This window comes from Crassostrea angulata, chromosome 8, assembly GCF_025612915.1.
Source record: "Crassostrea angulata isolate pt1a10 chromosome 8, ASM2561291v2, whole genome shotgun sequence".
NCBI lineage: Eukaryota > Metazoa > Mollusca > Bivalvia > Ostreida > Ostreidae > Magallana > Magallana angulata.
This window is the reverse complement of record NC_069118.1, coordinates 14,783,159-14,801,616: the sequence shown is the minus strand read 5'-3', so window position 1 is coordinate 14,801,616 and position 18,458 is coordinate 14,783,159. Positions and strand designations below refer to the sequence as shown.

General features: G+C 30.9%; 1 protein-coding gene across 1 annotated transcript; it reads left to right on the top strand.

Moving 5' to 3' along the window:
• Positions 1-270: 270 nt before the first annotated feature.
• On the top strand, positions 271-15,614 carry LOC128158983 (uncharacterized). The gene is made up of 9 exons (XM_052822006.1): positions 271-376; positions 4,607-4,704; positions 4,892-4,991; positions 6,503-6,686; positions 7,574-7,684; positions 7,982-8,051; positions 8,483-8,742; positions 10,443-10,448; positions 14,084-15,614. The coding sequence occupies exons 3-9, from the start codon at positions 4,908-4,910 to the stop codon at positions 15,445-15,447; spliced, it is 2,079 nt and encodes a 692-aa protein (XP_052677966.1). The 5' UTR covers positions 271-376; positions 4,607-4,704; positions 4,892-4,907; the 3' UTR covers positions 15,448-15,614.
• The last annotated feature ends 2,844 nt before the right edge of the window (positions 15,615-18,458 follow it).

Below are 18,458 nucleotides of genomic sequence, written 5' to 3'. Positions count from 1 at the left end.
TAATTTTCCATTGTCTTATAGGAAAAGACTTCTAGTATTGTCATGATAACGAGTTCTATTTGTAGGACAAATGTATTTTAACTAAGACTTGGATCAATGTGTCAATAATATGATATTAACATATAAATACAGTCTCAATATCCAAATAAAAGACAATCCGTATACATGTAAGTATCTGGTGTCATAAAATTCCGAAAAACCAAAATAGCTAGTATCAACATGTAGTGACTTAAATGCGTGTTTATGCTTTAAAGATATTGATTGACTTATTTTTAACTGAATCAAACAGGTTATTGATATTGTACAAGTCACGACTTGTATCGTTTTTAAATAACGTACAGGTACTAGGTAAATGGTTTCAGACAGTGGCATAGAGGTAAATAGTTGATATTTATATTAGCAACCAACTTTTGAAAGTTTACATCATCTTTACTTTGATTTTATATTATTCTACTAACCTATAAAGAGTAGTTGAGAATATGTTCTAAAGCAAACATCAATGTATTTGGGAAACGATTTGTAGTTTTGAAATCGAAACTAAATGACCTTTAGAAAAATAAATTTCTTTCATGAAACTTTGGACTAAATCAGTCCACGCTTTTCAGTACAAGAACATAATTTAATCATTAGCATATTTTAATAGTGCTGTGTATGTTTTTTCAAATTGCCGGTGTATGTAGACATATTAGTTACAAATATACACGTATACAGATCAGCGGGTCGGAGTGACATACACCTGAAGTAAATCAGGGTGTTTTGGGATGTTAATAAAAGCTTAATACAGGCAATGATATATAAAAGTAGAAGGGGTATTTATTTAATATACCGAGATAAGATATATTATGCTGTTATTATGGAAAGTTTTGAAATGTGATTTTAACGGGCATGCCTCATCGATTGTTAAATTTTGTCTGCATTTAAATGTCAGTGTAATACTGTAACAACAAGGAATCGATTGAAAATACGCAATTACACATGTGTTCTAAAATATCGATCAGCTTGCAGAACGATATAAAGCATACCTTTAAGAGCAGTTATTTAACTCTGTGTATAAATATACCTATTCAATGAGCAAATGCGAAACGCATCAACGCTAAATATAGTATGAACTTTAAATTTACTGTAATTTTTAATGATTTTTCTTTCGCCCATTGCAAGACAGGGGGCATGAGAAGTTATAGAAGTTTCTTGAATGTAATATACTTGTAGTTTCTCTATAAGGCTCCTATTTAGGTTCGAAATACTCACCTTAAAGGAACACAGGTTTACTATTAAAATCAGAAGAACAAAAAAAGAGTGTAAACGTACAGAAACTTTAATGACATATTTCCCCGGATACACAAGTTACAAATGTACAATCATCGCATAGAGCAGGAACTAAAACATAGAGGTTCAGTTTCATTCGGTATTTACATTTACCTTTGCCCAAGTCATGCCCAATACTACCTAATCTAATATGATAAAAGTCAACTATCTTATTTATTTTAGCATTCAAATTGCATTCAAAGTGCATTAAGGAGTGTTTCAAGGTTTTCGGTGAATAGCCTGTATCAGTACGTATTTAAACAAGAAGCTATCAGTCCTTTGCGCAATCGCAACTTCTTGGGCCTTTCCGGCGAGCTCGGAAAAACACCTCGAATGTATTACCTAGGCGTCCATGACAACCCCCCTTTTTATAAAACTTGATATAAATACAACACATTTTACGATCTGTTGATATGTGAGCTATACTTTATTAAAGTAAACGATATACATGAAAATATAACACAGAAGCGACATACAAGACTGTCTAGCCGATACTTATCTTAATGGGAAGCGACTCCATTTTGTATAAAATTCTAACATCCGGTGATGTTAATACATTCGAGGTGTTTTTCCGAGCTTGCCGAAAAGGCCCGAGAAGTTGCGATTGTCCTTGGCGGTCACCTTAGTACCATAGCCCGTAGAAGGATCTGATTTATAGAGTTAGGGAGTGTCGTGTACGCATTTTAAGTTTTATTTTGGAATTTAAACTCTATCCTTAGAATTTTCTGACTGTTACCCCCGCTTTAATATTTTGATGTTTACATACAGCAATAAGTTACCTAAGGAGCTCAAATGAGCAGAACAAATTACATTTTCTCAGTATGGCCATATTTGTCATACACTCCGAAATAAAAAGCTTAACACCTGCCCAATGAGTAATATATAAACTTCACAATTTAAGAAGAGGAAAATATGGAGTCGACTTAATTACAATGCATTCAGGTGATATCCAATGACTAAAATTACAGAGGAATATATAAAAAAAAAATACCTTTTTATAATGTGGCCAAAATGGCCCCACCCAAGGTCTGAACCGCTGAACCAGGGGTCATGAATTTCACAGTATAGGTAGATGGCTTCGTGGACATCATACATGCAATCATGCATTCAGTTTATCTTTCCCTGCTGTAGATTTTCTAAGATCAAATACATTTTTACTATTAAAAGTACATGTTTATGGACAAATTGGACCTGAACCCGTAGAATTTTTTTTTTTAATTTTTAAAAGTTTGGCCTTTTTTTTCTTTTTTTCTTTTTTGCATATTTGGACCGCCCATAAGGCCCCGGGGCTATGAGGTCATATATTCCACAATATAATTGTTTTCTTTTCCCAGAGATACTTAAAACTACAAAAAGTAACAGTTGTACAAAATATTTGATTTTTTAAAAATTTGTCTTGTTTTTCAAGACGACGTTAGAAATGAAAAATTGTAAACGGACGACGCCAACAGGCGTCTCACGACGCACGACGACGAACGAGGATCGATAGAAACAGGTCACATGAGCACTCAGATTACCTAATAAAAACAAGCTTTATTTATGAACCCTTGTGGCCCATACGCAAGGAAGATTAAAATGCTTCGTTAGATTTTAAAGACTATTAAAGTTGATGAAAATAATTAAAGTAAATTTTCCCAGCTAGTTAAAACTTTAATTGATATATGATGATTAACACAAGACACGAATACATGTACATGTATAATGGTACTCGGGCAGATATCATTTAAATGCATATATTCTGGGTTTAGATAGACATTGTAATGTAAAGTTTACATGTTCATATCGCACGTGTGCAAAATAGTATAATTGGCGTCAGAAGTTTTGATTTGATACTAACAACTGATATTGTATCAATTATTCAGCATGCATTAGAAACTACCTTCTTTTGGATTTTGAGATCGCTAGATAGATCCAGGATAGATACAGGATTACACATATTCTTGACAACATTAACATTTTCTTTGAGCTCCTTGTTTTATTTAATGAATGAAGCAGTTTATAAATAAAAACGTAAACTGTTTCAAATCATTTTATATCGTACAAAAATATGCTACTTTTTAATTATATTATAATCCCACTCTGAACCAAATACCAGGTAGTCCTAGTCATAAAAGCAAAATTCTAATAGTTACTGAGTGATAACTTAATAGTTAAAATCATTGATATACAGGATTTACCATAAGCTTGGAAAAGGTTTTATATATTCATACACAACCTATATCGAAAATAATTCTATGGTATAACACTTTGAAATCTGAAAACAAATTATCTTCCATATAATAATAAATTTGTCAATTAATTTATTGATCAATCTGCTTTGCTCACTCTTCTGAAATTTCTCTCATTAACGTAATGAATTTCTTAACATATTTCCATCAATTTTACACCATGAGACTCAAAGAGATAATTAACCTGTAATAACGAGATCTTTTCTAGTAATACGAGTTAATTTACTCGTAATAACGATGTAATTAGAGAGGTTGAGATTTCAAACGTGTACGGGTACGTGTACGTGAACTAGGGGAACCACCTAAATTCTTCGCGAATTACGTCATCAGTTTTTGTGACGACATGGTTTCTACACGTTCTCTAAACTTGTAGAGTGTCGTCTACACGAAAGTACAAACGTGTAGCTTTTTTTAATAAATAAAATCTTTTTGATGAGTGAATGTATTCTTGTGATACATTATATAGATTTTTAAGCTTCATTTGCATGAAAATTGATAAGAAATTTACCATTTATTTGGAATTAACTAAATACATTCATGTCACAAAACTGCGTCGATTTACGTACACATTTATATCCTACAAGTTAAGAAATCTCAACTGATAAATTACAAAAACGTGTACGTGTACGTGTAGTTTTAACACTCGTATCTAATAACTCGTAATAACGAAATCTTTTCTTTAAATTATGAGTTAAAAATAGTTTAGAATAGTTGGGTTTTTTTGGTGTGGCTCTCTTCATCTTTCGTATGTATTTAGCATAGTATAAAAAAATCACGGCATACATTCTATTGACCTACGAGTGTTTAGATTACTTAGATTACGGTCGTTATCACAATCTATTCTGACTTGCCAAGATAGCCGAGTTACGTTCAGTGCGCTGGGTGTCGTTCACTGTATATTTCGTATCTTAGCTTTAGGCCGAGTTATTCCAACATAGTGAAAATCTCTCTCTCTCTCTCTCTCTCTCTCTCTCTCTCTCTCTCTCTCTCTCTCTCTCTCTCAGTATCTTGCTTCTTTATTTTTATTTATTTTATGAATAATTAAACGCATGGCTGAAATTGAAATCTTTCAGGAATGAAATATGACTGTATCCAGGAGAGCAATACCTGTTTCCAGCGTGATTCGCAATCGTTAAGCTATGTGGATCAAAACGTATTTGTGATTAACTAAGTAAGTTAATTAAAAATAAGGATAATACATTTTACTTAATTATACTAATTCAGGAATATGCAAGCATAACATTCTAGCTTTTTCTTAATAGAGAAAGAGTAACAAATTTTAAACTAGCTCTTATGATATCCATTTCATCTAATATTCAAAAACATACATTTAGTAAAACACATTTTTCTGTTTCTAGAAATCAGTGAAGCGAGATGCATCGATATCAGTCCTCAACTTCCCATCACCAAATTGTTCTTTTTATTTTAATATTCCTGGTTTTAGGTGCCCACGTATCAGTAAGTATCTAAATTTTAGTAAATATAGGTAACCCTCGTTTTTTTATTGAGATAAAAATTGTCTTGGCTTTCCTTTTACATTCTGTCGAAATTTGGAGGCTTATTTCTGTTCAAAGATTAATTCTGAATCTTTAATCAGGTTTGTTACAAACTTTTTCACAACTGTTCAATTTATCTCTTTTTATCGCCCCGTGTTCTGTAATAATCATATTACGTCGTTTACATTTTTAAAAATTAAATTAAATTTAGTTACTCAACAGGATAATGACTATTTCGAAAGAGTTCTACCTGATCGCAGCTCTGCAGTATGACTACCAGTATATTTTTCAATGATAATAACTGTTTCCATAAGCAAAACAGATCAATACTAATCTTACGTATTCAGATAGATCGAAGCAAATTAACGTATGCCCATGAGAAAACATGAGAAAAAAATATATATTTAAAGGCTGCAGTAGTACAGAGAGTAGAAGCCTGTAAAAGGTAGTTTAAAAGAGCCAGGGTACTTGGTGTATCATATGCTTTCCCCCTGTATGATCTTAATTTCCTTAGGCTAAATTGTGTTTGACCTTCTTTCAAGAAATATATGTAAACCGTACATAATATAGAATTTATTTAGGAAGTATTTCTTTCTTATAAATTATTTTTCGCAATAGATTAACTTTCAAAACTAACAATTCAAAAATCAGTTGACAATCATTAAACATCTGACTGTATACTCAATAATAAAGAGTCTATCATAGACCTATCCACACTTTACAAAAGTTGTGTTCCTTGACGGCCATCTGTAGCAAAAAAAAACCATATATTTCTCACAGTAGCCTTTGTAGTTTAGAGGGTTGTAACTTCGTCATTTGACATTAGAAATCTATTTCCGTTGTGAATTTGGATTGCCCTAAGTTGGGGCAACCCACACATCAAAGGAATAAATTAGACTTCAAGAGATTTTTTAACAGGACGCCCAAATATTTGGTTGCATAAAGAAGGGACCCCTGTCTGATATTTCGGGTTTTTTTAATATTCGTCTTTTACTTTTTCTGTACGTTAGCTCAATACCAACATGCAAACTACAATTTCGCTTCGACATCTTGCTAACGCACCAAGATAGGTATGAACATCACCCAATTCGATGTTTGGTCGTCTTTTTCGTTGCATATTGGTCCGAAGAAGTGTTTATGTGCAAAAGAAATTATATTTTCAGTTCTTGCCTTTATGTATTGATAAAAAAATGTTTCACAATGACATCTAGATTCATATCATAACAGTATTGCTAAAAGTTTTTTTTTTATATACATCAATCAGGTAAACAGTTTAATTTAGGCGGTTTCTTGTGTTTTAACATTTTGTTTTGTTGGGACATACTATTTATTATGCAACACTTGTTCAAAAATATGATTATTTTGATACTTTCTTTTCAATACTATAGTTTCTTTACTTACTTTCTACTTCAAAATGTTTGCTTGCTGCCGTGCGTTATCTTTCAATTTTTTTACCATTAGAAATATTTTTAGGCTGAATATGTGTTTGACGTTTTCCCCGTTAAAAAATGTCCAATGTGCAAGGAAGACTGGGAAATGGCATCACGTCGATTGAACTGTAATAGTTCATATGGATATCATTGTGTGCCTAATAAGCAGTTTACATCGCTTATTGAATTTTGTTATCCCAAAGGACCCAGATTTCCTTTTGAAAAAGGTACTGCTTTTCTACTTGATATCACTTTAATTTATTATCGGTATATGTTTAGGAAAAATAATACATTACACTGTTTTATAACAAAAAAACATTTGTTTGTTTTAATAAAATATTTTTTTTGATATTATTTTGATCTTTAAAAGTGTTATTGTTGCTCGAAAACAATCCAATTTAACCTTACATTTTGAATAATAGATTGGTTAAACGAGTTCATATTTAACAAGTCGTTTTTTATGTTTCTGTTTAATATTATATATATTCTTCAGGCAATATGAGCTGTCTTCATGCAACTTTAATCTTCATTGTAAATAAGATTAAAATTAATCATGATTTTTTTTAGAAAAAAGATTTATCTCATAAGGAAAATATAGCAAACCAACGATTGTATAGGTTGGAATTAATGTAATATTCATTCATCAGGGCATCTAAATAGCTTTCTCCACATAAAAGTGACTAAAAGAAGTTTATTAACCATAATCGTTTATGTCATTTCAGTAGTGTATTTCAAATTAAAAATGTTCGACAAAATTTAAACACATATTGCCTAAACACGAATGCATCAATATTGTGTTTAAATTCTGTATTTGTAAAATAAGATAATGTGGTTTTAGAGCAAATTTTTACATTATGTTATTGGCGAAACATTTTGTAAATTTACTAAACATAACCTTTGTTGTAGATATAACAAATAAGACGATTGAGAACTACATTAAGTTAAACTAGAAATACATACAGATCGTAATGACAAAAACATTCCTATCAACATTAGTTTTGATAGGTCAATATGTATCAACAATAATTTCTTATCAGTCTAAACATCATCAGGTAAACATAATTTACGTCACTATCAAAGAAGCAAATGAATATATTACTATGTAATTTCAAAGGTAATTGTTTGGAGTTAGCTGCCAATGGTATTCTCAATCAAGTTTATTGTAATGATACTTTTGAAGACGGATGCCCACAAGATCACTACTTCAGTAATGAAATGTATAAGTGTAAGTATTTATTCAAGAATGATAAAAGCGTATGAAATGATTTGTATATGAAAAGTATTTAACATGCAAAATAATATTGTTAAATCCATAAACAATTTATGATGCAATTATTAATATAAAATTATTAAAGTATATAGTATCTTTCAGAAAAAACAAAACATTAACAAACGAGACAATAGCAACATGCTATCCTTACCTTTGTTGTATTATTTGAGGTGTTTATGATACCATTTGATAATATAAAATAATCAAATTTACTTAAAAATTAAAGATATATCGATTTTTAAATCTAAATAGTCCCCAAGTGCTTGATGATAAGCAGGAGTTTAAGATGCTTTGACGCCGATCATGCATGCATATATTCAGAGTAAGTATGCATTTTTCTTTTGTAAAAATAAAAGAACTATATCATTTAACGAAGTTTGTTATTCATATAAAAATATTTAGAATTTTTTAAGACTTTAGATAAATACAAAATATAATAAGTTTAAGGCAAAGACGAATGCCACGGTTAGAAAGTGTAATTTATTAATGATTTAGTTAATTTGCTCTTTAAAATACATATTTAAGTTTCAATTTTGTTAATTTGTGTATAAGCAAATTTTGACATGAACTAGCAATCAGTACATATGTGTTGTCAATCATGTCAAGTGACAATAGAGCTACATGATGTTACTATCCGCTAAATTATTTAGTATTGAATGTAGTACTCATTCTGATATTGTAATCAATTATAATTACTGACTTTGACATCAGATCTATATTATAAAGTCTTATTATTCGAATAATAAATTTTAGATTACTGAAAAATAAAATGAAAGAACAAGACATCTCTACAACAGAAAGCAATGCCCTAAACGATGGTGACAATCAATGCAACAATATCGAGAGAAAGGACGGGTCTACAGCTGTAATCACTTCACTAGTAGTTATCATTGTTACAATTGTTATTGGTGTGTTTGTTGTCGTCGTTTACAAGAAAATGAGAAGACGTATTAAAGGCACACCAGGAAGACGACGCAAAAAAGGCACACTTGGGAGACGATGTAATATACCCGGTAAGTGAATACACGATGTCATCAATAGCATATATACTGTCAGTTTAAGCACATCATACATCTTTACAACATTAACCATAGCATAGCATAGCATTTAAATATCAAACCTTAGCATTAAAATCTTAGTATACAATCTTATAGAAAATCGTTAGATTCTCAGTTGTCATAGCATACCATAGCATAACACACAAAACACAGCACAGTTAAGGTAGAGATTGATAGGTTATACCAAAAAACTATCCACTGAAATTTTCTAGATTTTATATATGTTTGAGTTTGAAATTATACTAAATTAAGAGAATGAGGTAATATCAATATGATCTCCTTCAGCCCCTTATCTAAAAAAAGTAAGATAAAATAAGTGTATACGACCATATAAGAATGGCCATAAAACATTTATTGGAACACATAAGATCATTTGTTATATATATTTTCAAAAGGCATTCAACACAAGTTAAAATTTGATATCATTTTAATATTTGACAAGATTGAATGAATGTTTGGAACACCTTACCAAAGCCATATGATTAAATTTGCATGAAATAACAGATCCAGAGTACACATAAAGTCTTGTTTATCATTTGACTGAGAAAAAAAGTATCCATCAAATTTCTTATTTCACTCCAAATTATAGTTAGTCAATAGATTTCTTAAATTTCATGAAAAAATAATACCCCCAAATGAAGTTCAATCTAATGCTAACATTACTTTTATGAATGCCTACCCTGTTCAACATTAGATGCATTATTAACAAATTACTGTTAATCATAATCATCATAAATTTCATGCGCAGCATTGACTAGAAAATTTACAATGTATGTAAATTCTGTGTAAAAACTCATCTTAAATACAACAATTGCTGTTAGTAAAACGAGTAAATCCATACCAAATTTGCATAATTGACCTTTTTGCAATAAAATAATAATCATTCCATGTATTTAAATAACTACATTGTTTGTCACCTAAATGAAGGAAATGTCAAAATAGATTAAAATCGACTAATCTTAAAAATAAAACTAAAACATGTTATTTAAATTAATCTAATAGTTTATAAAGATGTTGCAATATAAAATTGAATCGTCCAAAAATTCATATCAACAAAAGATTATGAACAATTTTCAAAACAAGTACTTGGTGATTAATCAGATATTTAAAACATTTTGTTCTCTACATTAGAACTAAAGACTGAGTGTGTATAGATTATACACATAATCTATAATCTTATAATCTATTACAATTAAACAAATTTAAATATTCCTTTGAATGTGAGTCCTTAAAGAAAGTTTGGATAACGTACGGTCTTCCCTTTAAACACACGCTCATGACGAATGCTTTTTAACACCAGCATTTTGATCTCTCTCGAATGAGAGATGTAAATGGTTTAACCCAGAGTTTGCAAGCCGTCTAGCTACAGCTTTTGAAATTTTTTTCTATAACTAATTATGCATAGCTGGCTTCCAGTTTTGCAAAATGAAAGGAAATATGTCCACATTTCTGCAATGAGTGTGCAGTTTATCTTCAAACAACTGGTATAAACTCTGCACGTCTTCTGAAGCATTATTTGCATCATAGTCCTTTCCAGGAAATGCTTTAGACAGATCTGGTGGACTATTTGTAGTTTGGAATTTCACTTTTGGAAAAGACTTACCTCACAAGTCTTAAAGGGTCTATGCACCCACTGATTAACTGTAGAAATGCAGCCGAAAGTCCAAACTCTTTCAGCAATGTGGACATAAATGGAACATCATACGGCCTAATATTGTTCCCTACAGCTCTTTGATTTAAAAAAAAATCTATAAAAATAAAAAAAGTAAGCACGGCTTGATAAAACACTGTTTATTTCTTTTCCATATGGATACATTTGATTCTTTTGGAATCAGTAGGACAGCCCTGTGATATCAGTTGCTTTTTGGGAGTTGATTTAAATCAACTCTCCTATGCAGTTACTCAGACAAATCGAAAGTGAAACAGTGTTTGGACCCCAGCACAAATCATTGCCGCTGACAAGACTTAGTTCTTAAAAATTATTGATAAATTCGATGTAATTTATGCTAAAGCATTGTTTTTCAGGGAAACTTATTTATAAATACCTTGAAAATAGTCAGATTTTAAATGGTCTCCATAAATTCTTGTCGGAGATTTACGGTGTCAGGTCAGCCGAGCGTTTGATTGAACGAAACTAGAGTTCAATATTGCTTGGATCCATGCAATTTTCGATAAATATTTCTATTACTGATACATAGTTTGATTGAATTAATTTTATCTTTTAATATTAATTAACATATTTTATATGGGGGTTTCTCGACATTCTTGTTGAAAAAGGTCAATAATTCATATTATAAAAATGTGCGTAATTCGAATTAGAAACTACATATACTTGTCATACAAAATAACATATCATTGATTTTAAAATAAATAAACATCGACAAAATCAACTCCCGTCAGTTCTTCAGTACTTTGATTGGCTTATGGGCTGACGCGGATCAATGAAAACATTAAAGGAATCCTTGGCATCTTATGCAGAGAGCTTTGTAATATCAGGGAATCGTGCCAACCCTGTTGTTTCAATGTTAAAACAACAAAGGTTGCCTCCTTGAAAAGAGTGGCAATGGATGGAATCGATTTAATATATACAAATATTATGTTTTATATCAACATCAAGTGCAAAGATAAACATATTTATAAGGTACTAAAATCAGAGTGTAAACTTTTTTCTGATCATAGTTTATAACGTACCGATCAGACCCAACCTAAGACAGAGTAAACCCAAACTAAACCCTGGGTTAACGTTTGGGGTTTACTTGGGGTTTACTTTTTGAAAAATTAAGTCCACTCGAGGTTAACGTTGGGTTTACTCGGGGTTTACTTTAGGTTTACTTGGAAATTGCTTTTGTGGTCAACTGCATGCACTGAAGCGTGAAGCAGATCCGTCTTTTATCTTACCATTATACTGCCTGTAATTCCTGCTCCTTGTGTATTCCGAATACAACGTAAGCGTCTGCTTTCAGGGATGTACTTCTCATCGGGGCTTACTCTATGTCCACTTTGGATTTACTTTGGGTTTACTCCTGGTCTATTCTAATAATAAACCTGAAGTAAACCAAGAAAGTAAACCAGGGTTTAGTTTGTGTTTTCCTTCTGTTAGGTTAGGTCTTATTGGTACTGTACATGTGATTAAAATATACACATGTAATTGCATATGATCATGGCAAGGCCTCTTACAGATGACAGGAAAAGTACGTATTGAACAATATATATAGTTGTTGTTCAATGACAAGAAGACCTTACATGAAGCATTATCACAGTGACCACTGTCACTATAGCCGTATACTGTAAACTTTCTTGTATTCAATTCATATATAGCATATAACAAAAGCCTTCGTTGATAACATACCTGAGTTACTGTACTACTATACTGCCACCCAGACCTCTTCGTTTGCATATCTACCTTAAAAAACAGCTTGTTTACAAGTTCACCGGAGGTACGGAGTATGAATTTGGTGGGTCACATGTTTAATTGAAGTGGCATGATATATAAACTTGATTTTTACGTGATCAAGTCTTGTAATGCCCTTCAGGCTTCTCAGAACATTTGATCACATGTCAAAGTTCATACTCCTGTGAGCTTTTAAACTTTGCTGTTTGTTACTTATACTTATGTTTAAGAAAAGGCCAATGTTTACTTTGGTTTTTATGTTTACAATAATGCAAGCATCAAACAATAAGGCGCGCGGTAAACATTGTGACGACATAGGTTTAAATGTTCAAAGAGATATGAACTTGGTTGGTCACGTGGTCAAATCTCGGAATATTTGATCGCGTACGAACCAAGTTTATATCACATCAACTTTTTAATATTGTTGTTAACTACTTATATTTACGTTTGAATAAAGCAAATCGTCCGGGCTATTAAGAAAAATGTGTTTTTGTTAACAATGCAACCATTTAAGGATAAGCGCATGCATTTATCATTGTAATGACGTCATTAAAGAGTTACACAGCATTAAACGTTCTCGATATCATATAGGTTCATATGAGGAAGCATATATGCCCATATAAATATTAAAATAAAATGTTTTTTGCAAATCCATAAGTTCAAATAAGGACACATATTAGCAAATGTAAATGTTTCAAAGTAGCCGATGAATAACAACCATCGACTAAAATAATGTAAAATAGTTATTGCATTCGCCTTAGGTTAGTTATACATGGATAGAGGAGTTTTCCGTTTATATTGCAAAGGGCGGGAAATAAGTATATCCTCTAATAGTTTACGACAGATATAACCTATTGCTATAAATTTTATACCTCTTTTAATTTTTAAGGTGATTTTTGTTTAGTTTCTATACAATGTATCAAGTAAATTTCTCTTTCATATGGACGTCTACCCTCTACAACATGTAGATGTTACAGCAGAGAGTAAGTAGACATTTTATTAATTTTAATTGTAAATTTTACAAGTTTTATGTTTTGATTAAACATGTAAATATACACTTATCGTTAATTAGAGTAAGATTCGGCTTATTTACAAAACAATTTAAATGATTAAACTGTACACATGCATAAAAATAAACTTAATATGACTTTTAAAGTTTTGATTGTTTACGAAACGTTTCTAAAAAGTCAAAGAGAACCGTTCTATGGGGCCGTTGAACTCTTTTATTGTAGTCTGTTCTGTCGTGCAATAAACTTTAGAATTGTAATGTTGTAAACTTTGAATAAACCACGTAAAAATAAAAACAAAATATGAAATAAACAACTAGAAAACAGCAAAAAAATAATTACTCTAAGTCTGTTAATGTAAATGCGTATAACGTACATACAACGCAAACATATACATGGTTATCCATATTGTTCGTGCATTTAGAATTAAATGGTTTTTCTAAATAATGTTTGAAACAACAAATCTTTTCTGTATCATGCTTTTTTTTTCTTTTTTTTTTAAGTTGACAATTTTCATTTTAAACATATCAAGGATACAATCGATCATTTGTTACAAATATTAGGAATCCAGTAGAGGACTTGTTTTGCTAAACGATTAGTCGCATACCTTTACTTAGAGGCATAAAAATTCCCCTTTTAAGAATGAAAAACTACCATTTAAACTTTGTAGCCCTACTATTGTAGCAATATTCCTGAGTAAACGTAATACTTAATTTGCAATTCTCTTTAGGGTGCTTCTAAATAATTTGACTTGTAGCTTATTAAAGGGGTAAATGTGTATTGATTTAATGTCGTTTAAAACTTCCATAGGTCAACTTTTACTTTTGTTAATATTTAAACAAGTGAGAACTGATCTTCATTATTATTGTAAAATGCTAAACTCTATTTGTTTCTATAGCATACCTCTGTAGTGGTGAGTGTACCGAGGAAGACCGAGACTCTGCATTTGAGGATGAACCATTTATAAGTGATAATAAAGAGTCTATGATAGCAGCAAACGGAGCTCTACAAAAATTACACGACGTAATCCAGGGTAGTGAATTCGACGAGTTTAAACATCTTATTCAAACTTTCGATAGGAATGCACTTAAACAATTCAACCCGAGGGGATTCAACTCTTTACACCTTTCAGCAAAAGGTGGCAATTTTAACATATTCAAATATATTCTTGATACGTTCAAAATAGATATTGAAACACCAGCAATCGATAAACGAAATGTTTTGCACATTGCGGCCTTTTATGGAAGTTGCTCAATTTGTAGATATATATTGGAAAATCACAAAAAATTATTTGATGTCAAAGACAGGTACAATATGAATCCCGCTCACTGGGCGGCACTAAATGGGCAAGAAAGCATTTTGAAAATAATGCTGGAATTGAATTGTAATCTATCGGAAGTAACCCCTACATATGATGAAAATATAGTTTTGTTTGCCTGTATTGGAGAAAGTTATGATGTTTGTAAATTTGTTGGGTCTACTGAAGGCATCGCGGGGATATTACATTGGAAAAATAGTGAAGGTTGGAATTCTATTCAGTACGCCGCAAAAAGTGGAAATCTAAAGGTATTCAAATATCTTTGTGAAATGGATGTGGACATTGAAAATAAATCAAGGCAAACCGGAAAAAACTGCCTTCACACAGCTTGTGAACGAGGGAATATTGAAATATGTACTTATATTTTAGACGAAAGAAAAAACGAGACTCTTATTACGCAGTTTGATAAACACGAACAACACGTCGGACACTTTACAGCGAAGAGTGGAAATAAAAATATTCTCGATCTATTAATCAAACATTTACGGAATACTACTTTGCCACATTTGCTTGAAAGATCAACTACTGATAAAATAAACATACTCCATATTGCATGCAGACATGCAAGGTTTGACATGTGCGTAAAAATAGCCGACACATTTCCTAGTATGATAAATGAAATCACTGAAAGAGGGTGGAATGCCGCTCTTTTCATAACTGAAAAAGCAGGGGCAGAAAAAGAAAGGATCATGATTTTAAAATGCCTTGAAAAACGCAAGTTAAATGTGTATCATGTATCAAGATCGGGGAAAACAATCTTATATAATGCGTGCGTGAACCGGTCGGCGATACTTGTTAGATTTTTGCTTAACCACTATCCAGATTTATTGAAGATAGAAAAATCCATGGATCCAAGAAAAGCAGCAAAATCCCAAGACATTGAAAACATTTTCATAAGCCATTTTTCACAGAAAAATGAAAATCAGACAGTCATGATAAAATAATTTTCATATTCGTGCATTTTGACATGCTTTTTAACTGTTTGATCGTATAGTTCCAGTATCCGAAATTTGACGCTACAATCCCTATTATAATACAATTTTTCTTTGAGCTTAGTGGAGTACAACACCAACATAGTTATGCACTAATATATTAATCTAAAATGACAAAATTAAGATTTCTAGCAAGAGAGATCGCATAGGTACAAACCTTTTTATTTGTTTGATATAATTTCCTTGGATGTTGTATAAGGTTATTTTCATATAACAATTTTCCAACTGAAACATCATGGTGGCAATGCTGAACTACAACAATTGTGTACAACATTTAAGTTTGATAAATATGTTTTAGTTGATAACTATTATGTACAGGTACTTTAAGTATGGGCAATTCTGCCTCACCAATATTTCTTGTGGCGAGCCTGTCTTTTATTTTTCTTTTAAATGAGAGCTCTTAAGCTTCTTTTACATTTAATAAACATGTGAGACAAGACTTTAAAAAAACAATGAAAACGTTACTTTATTGGTTTAAACTTTAATAAAATGAAAACTTATAACACGTCACAGAAGTCATCAAATTACACCCTCTTTATATATTCTTACTGTACCTAATCTAACTAACGCAACTAAAAAAAACCTGATAGTATATATTAATAATTTTTTAACACTTTTCTGATATCCACCAAATTTGACCAAAATATAACTAGTTCCGAGTTAAAACTAATAACTTTAATCTATATCAAGCTTAATAATTATGCTTTCTACGTAAGTTTATAAATCTTTCAACACAGGAACAAAAAAAACCTGCGTTTTTAAGAAATATTCACACTATTAATTGCTTTCCTTCATATATTACTGTTTAGGCAAATCGTTTTAATTCTTGCATAGCAGCAAAGACTGGGTCAAGAGGTCACAGTAACGCATAAAAATTCTTGATCACTACTTTATTACGTACACAAATTACACGCCCGACTTCGGAATGAAAACATTTTGAGCAAAACTTATAAACACCACTGAAAACATATTTTTGTGACAATATCACATTAAATTCAATTTATTCAATTTGATAAAAAAAAAACAGCAAATTTTATAAATGATCATGAATTTAGATTCACGTAAGATTATAGAACATATGGGTCAATATCGTAACAAAGATGCCCTGAAAATTCTATATTGATTTGTCACATATATATAAATATAAATCGCCATATCACCAACCTGTGTGTAGTCTATTCACATTCATGTCCACTAAGCAAATCCAATATTTTCTGCTGCTCTGTTTGTTTTGTTCGGTAAATCAAATTTGGTCAGCGTAGCAATTTCCTTTGAAAATACATCTGTATGTCTATTCTTGGTCGCTTTGTATAACATATTTAACTACTCTGTGGCTTTAATTTAACAGAAGTAGTAAAAATCGCCCGAGCTTCAAACGTTTAGTTTACATTACGAGTGAATTATATTTTTTTTTCACTTAATCATTATAGAAAATGAGTTCATTTGTTATCATTTTATCTATCACGTAAATCAAATATTAGCAACATTGTTGAACTATTTTTTTTACGTCATGTTAATTTCAATGACTTTCTAGGTTATCTCAAAAAGGAAAGTATGTAGCAATATTATTGCCATAATTTACAAAAAAATGTCAATATAAAAGTAATACATTAACTTCTTTAATGTATACGGGGGATTTATATACGGGGTGTTCACATTATCACATCCCATAAAACCCAAAAATGATACTATATTTCTTAACCCTGAGAAGGCCTGTTGTTTGAACAATGATGAAAAAATAGATCTTTGCTGAACAATTCTTTAATATGTCAACATGCACGAAATCTGATGACAATATATCTCAATCGAATCAACAGCATAAAAGTAAAATTTTTTAACTTATCATTTGCTTCTTATTCTCGCTTATTAAAGGTGTTTAATTTCGAAACACTTTAAGTTTGTTCATATTTCAATTTTATGTTGTAATTTGAGCTTTGGTTTTGTTATACATCCTGATTACTATTATTGTTATATTTTTTTTAACATTGATTGCCATTTATATAAATGTATATAAAGGATTTGTTCTTTACCATTTCATAAAATGTTATCAGTTCTCTGAATAGAACATGTTTCAAGATAAATCACAGTGTAACTGTGTCCGTCCATGTAGAATAAAAATATCCAATAAACCATAGATAAAATTTGATTACTTGTACGCATTTTTTAAAGTCTTGTATAATAATCATAATTTATATCTAAGTTTACAATAAAAATATAACCAAATCGTCGATATATGGTAAAGTTTTCCGCGTAACTTAAACTTCTTAGAGGTCAAAATAATTCCTGAAAAATTAATAACTCTTCATTAACTTCATAACTCTTAAATTCAGGAAAATTATTCCAAATAAATAAATATTTTGTGTTCCCGTAAATTTATTGCAGAGATAAACAAAATCTAAATTGTAATTATATATGTAGTAATTTAATAGTTCATTCTTAAATGTGGTAGAACAGATTTATTACTATCTATTTCATATGTATTTATTCGTTTTTGGATTTTCTATTTTCGTTTTGTGCAGTATATTCTTAAATATTATTCATCTAAAGTTTTATTGCGCGCGTATGGTTCTTTAATTTCATTGGTTCATATTATTATCCAATAAATTTGATTCTCTATTAGTATAAGTAACCGTTCAACCTAAGTCCAATTGGGCAGTATTTCATTTTAACGACGTCGGACAATCCAGTGTATATCAGCTGCATCTTGTGGTCAATACTTTAAAACGTTTAATAAATCTGTTAAACAAAACGACTGTCTTTTGGATTTCCTTACTGCTCGGTTACACATGGCGCTGCGAGAAACAATCTTTAAGCATTGACCACCGTAGGAATTTATTTTCCAAATATGCAGCTAAGTATCAGAAAGAACTTTCTATTGTGGCAGTGAGTAAATATCACGCTGATTGATTTCCTGTGTTAAAGTCCTTATACTTTCCGCGGAGTGAATTGTGTTCGTGTGTACT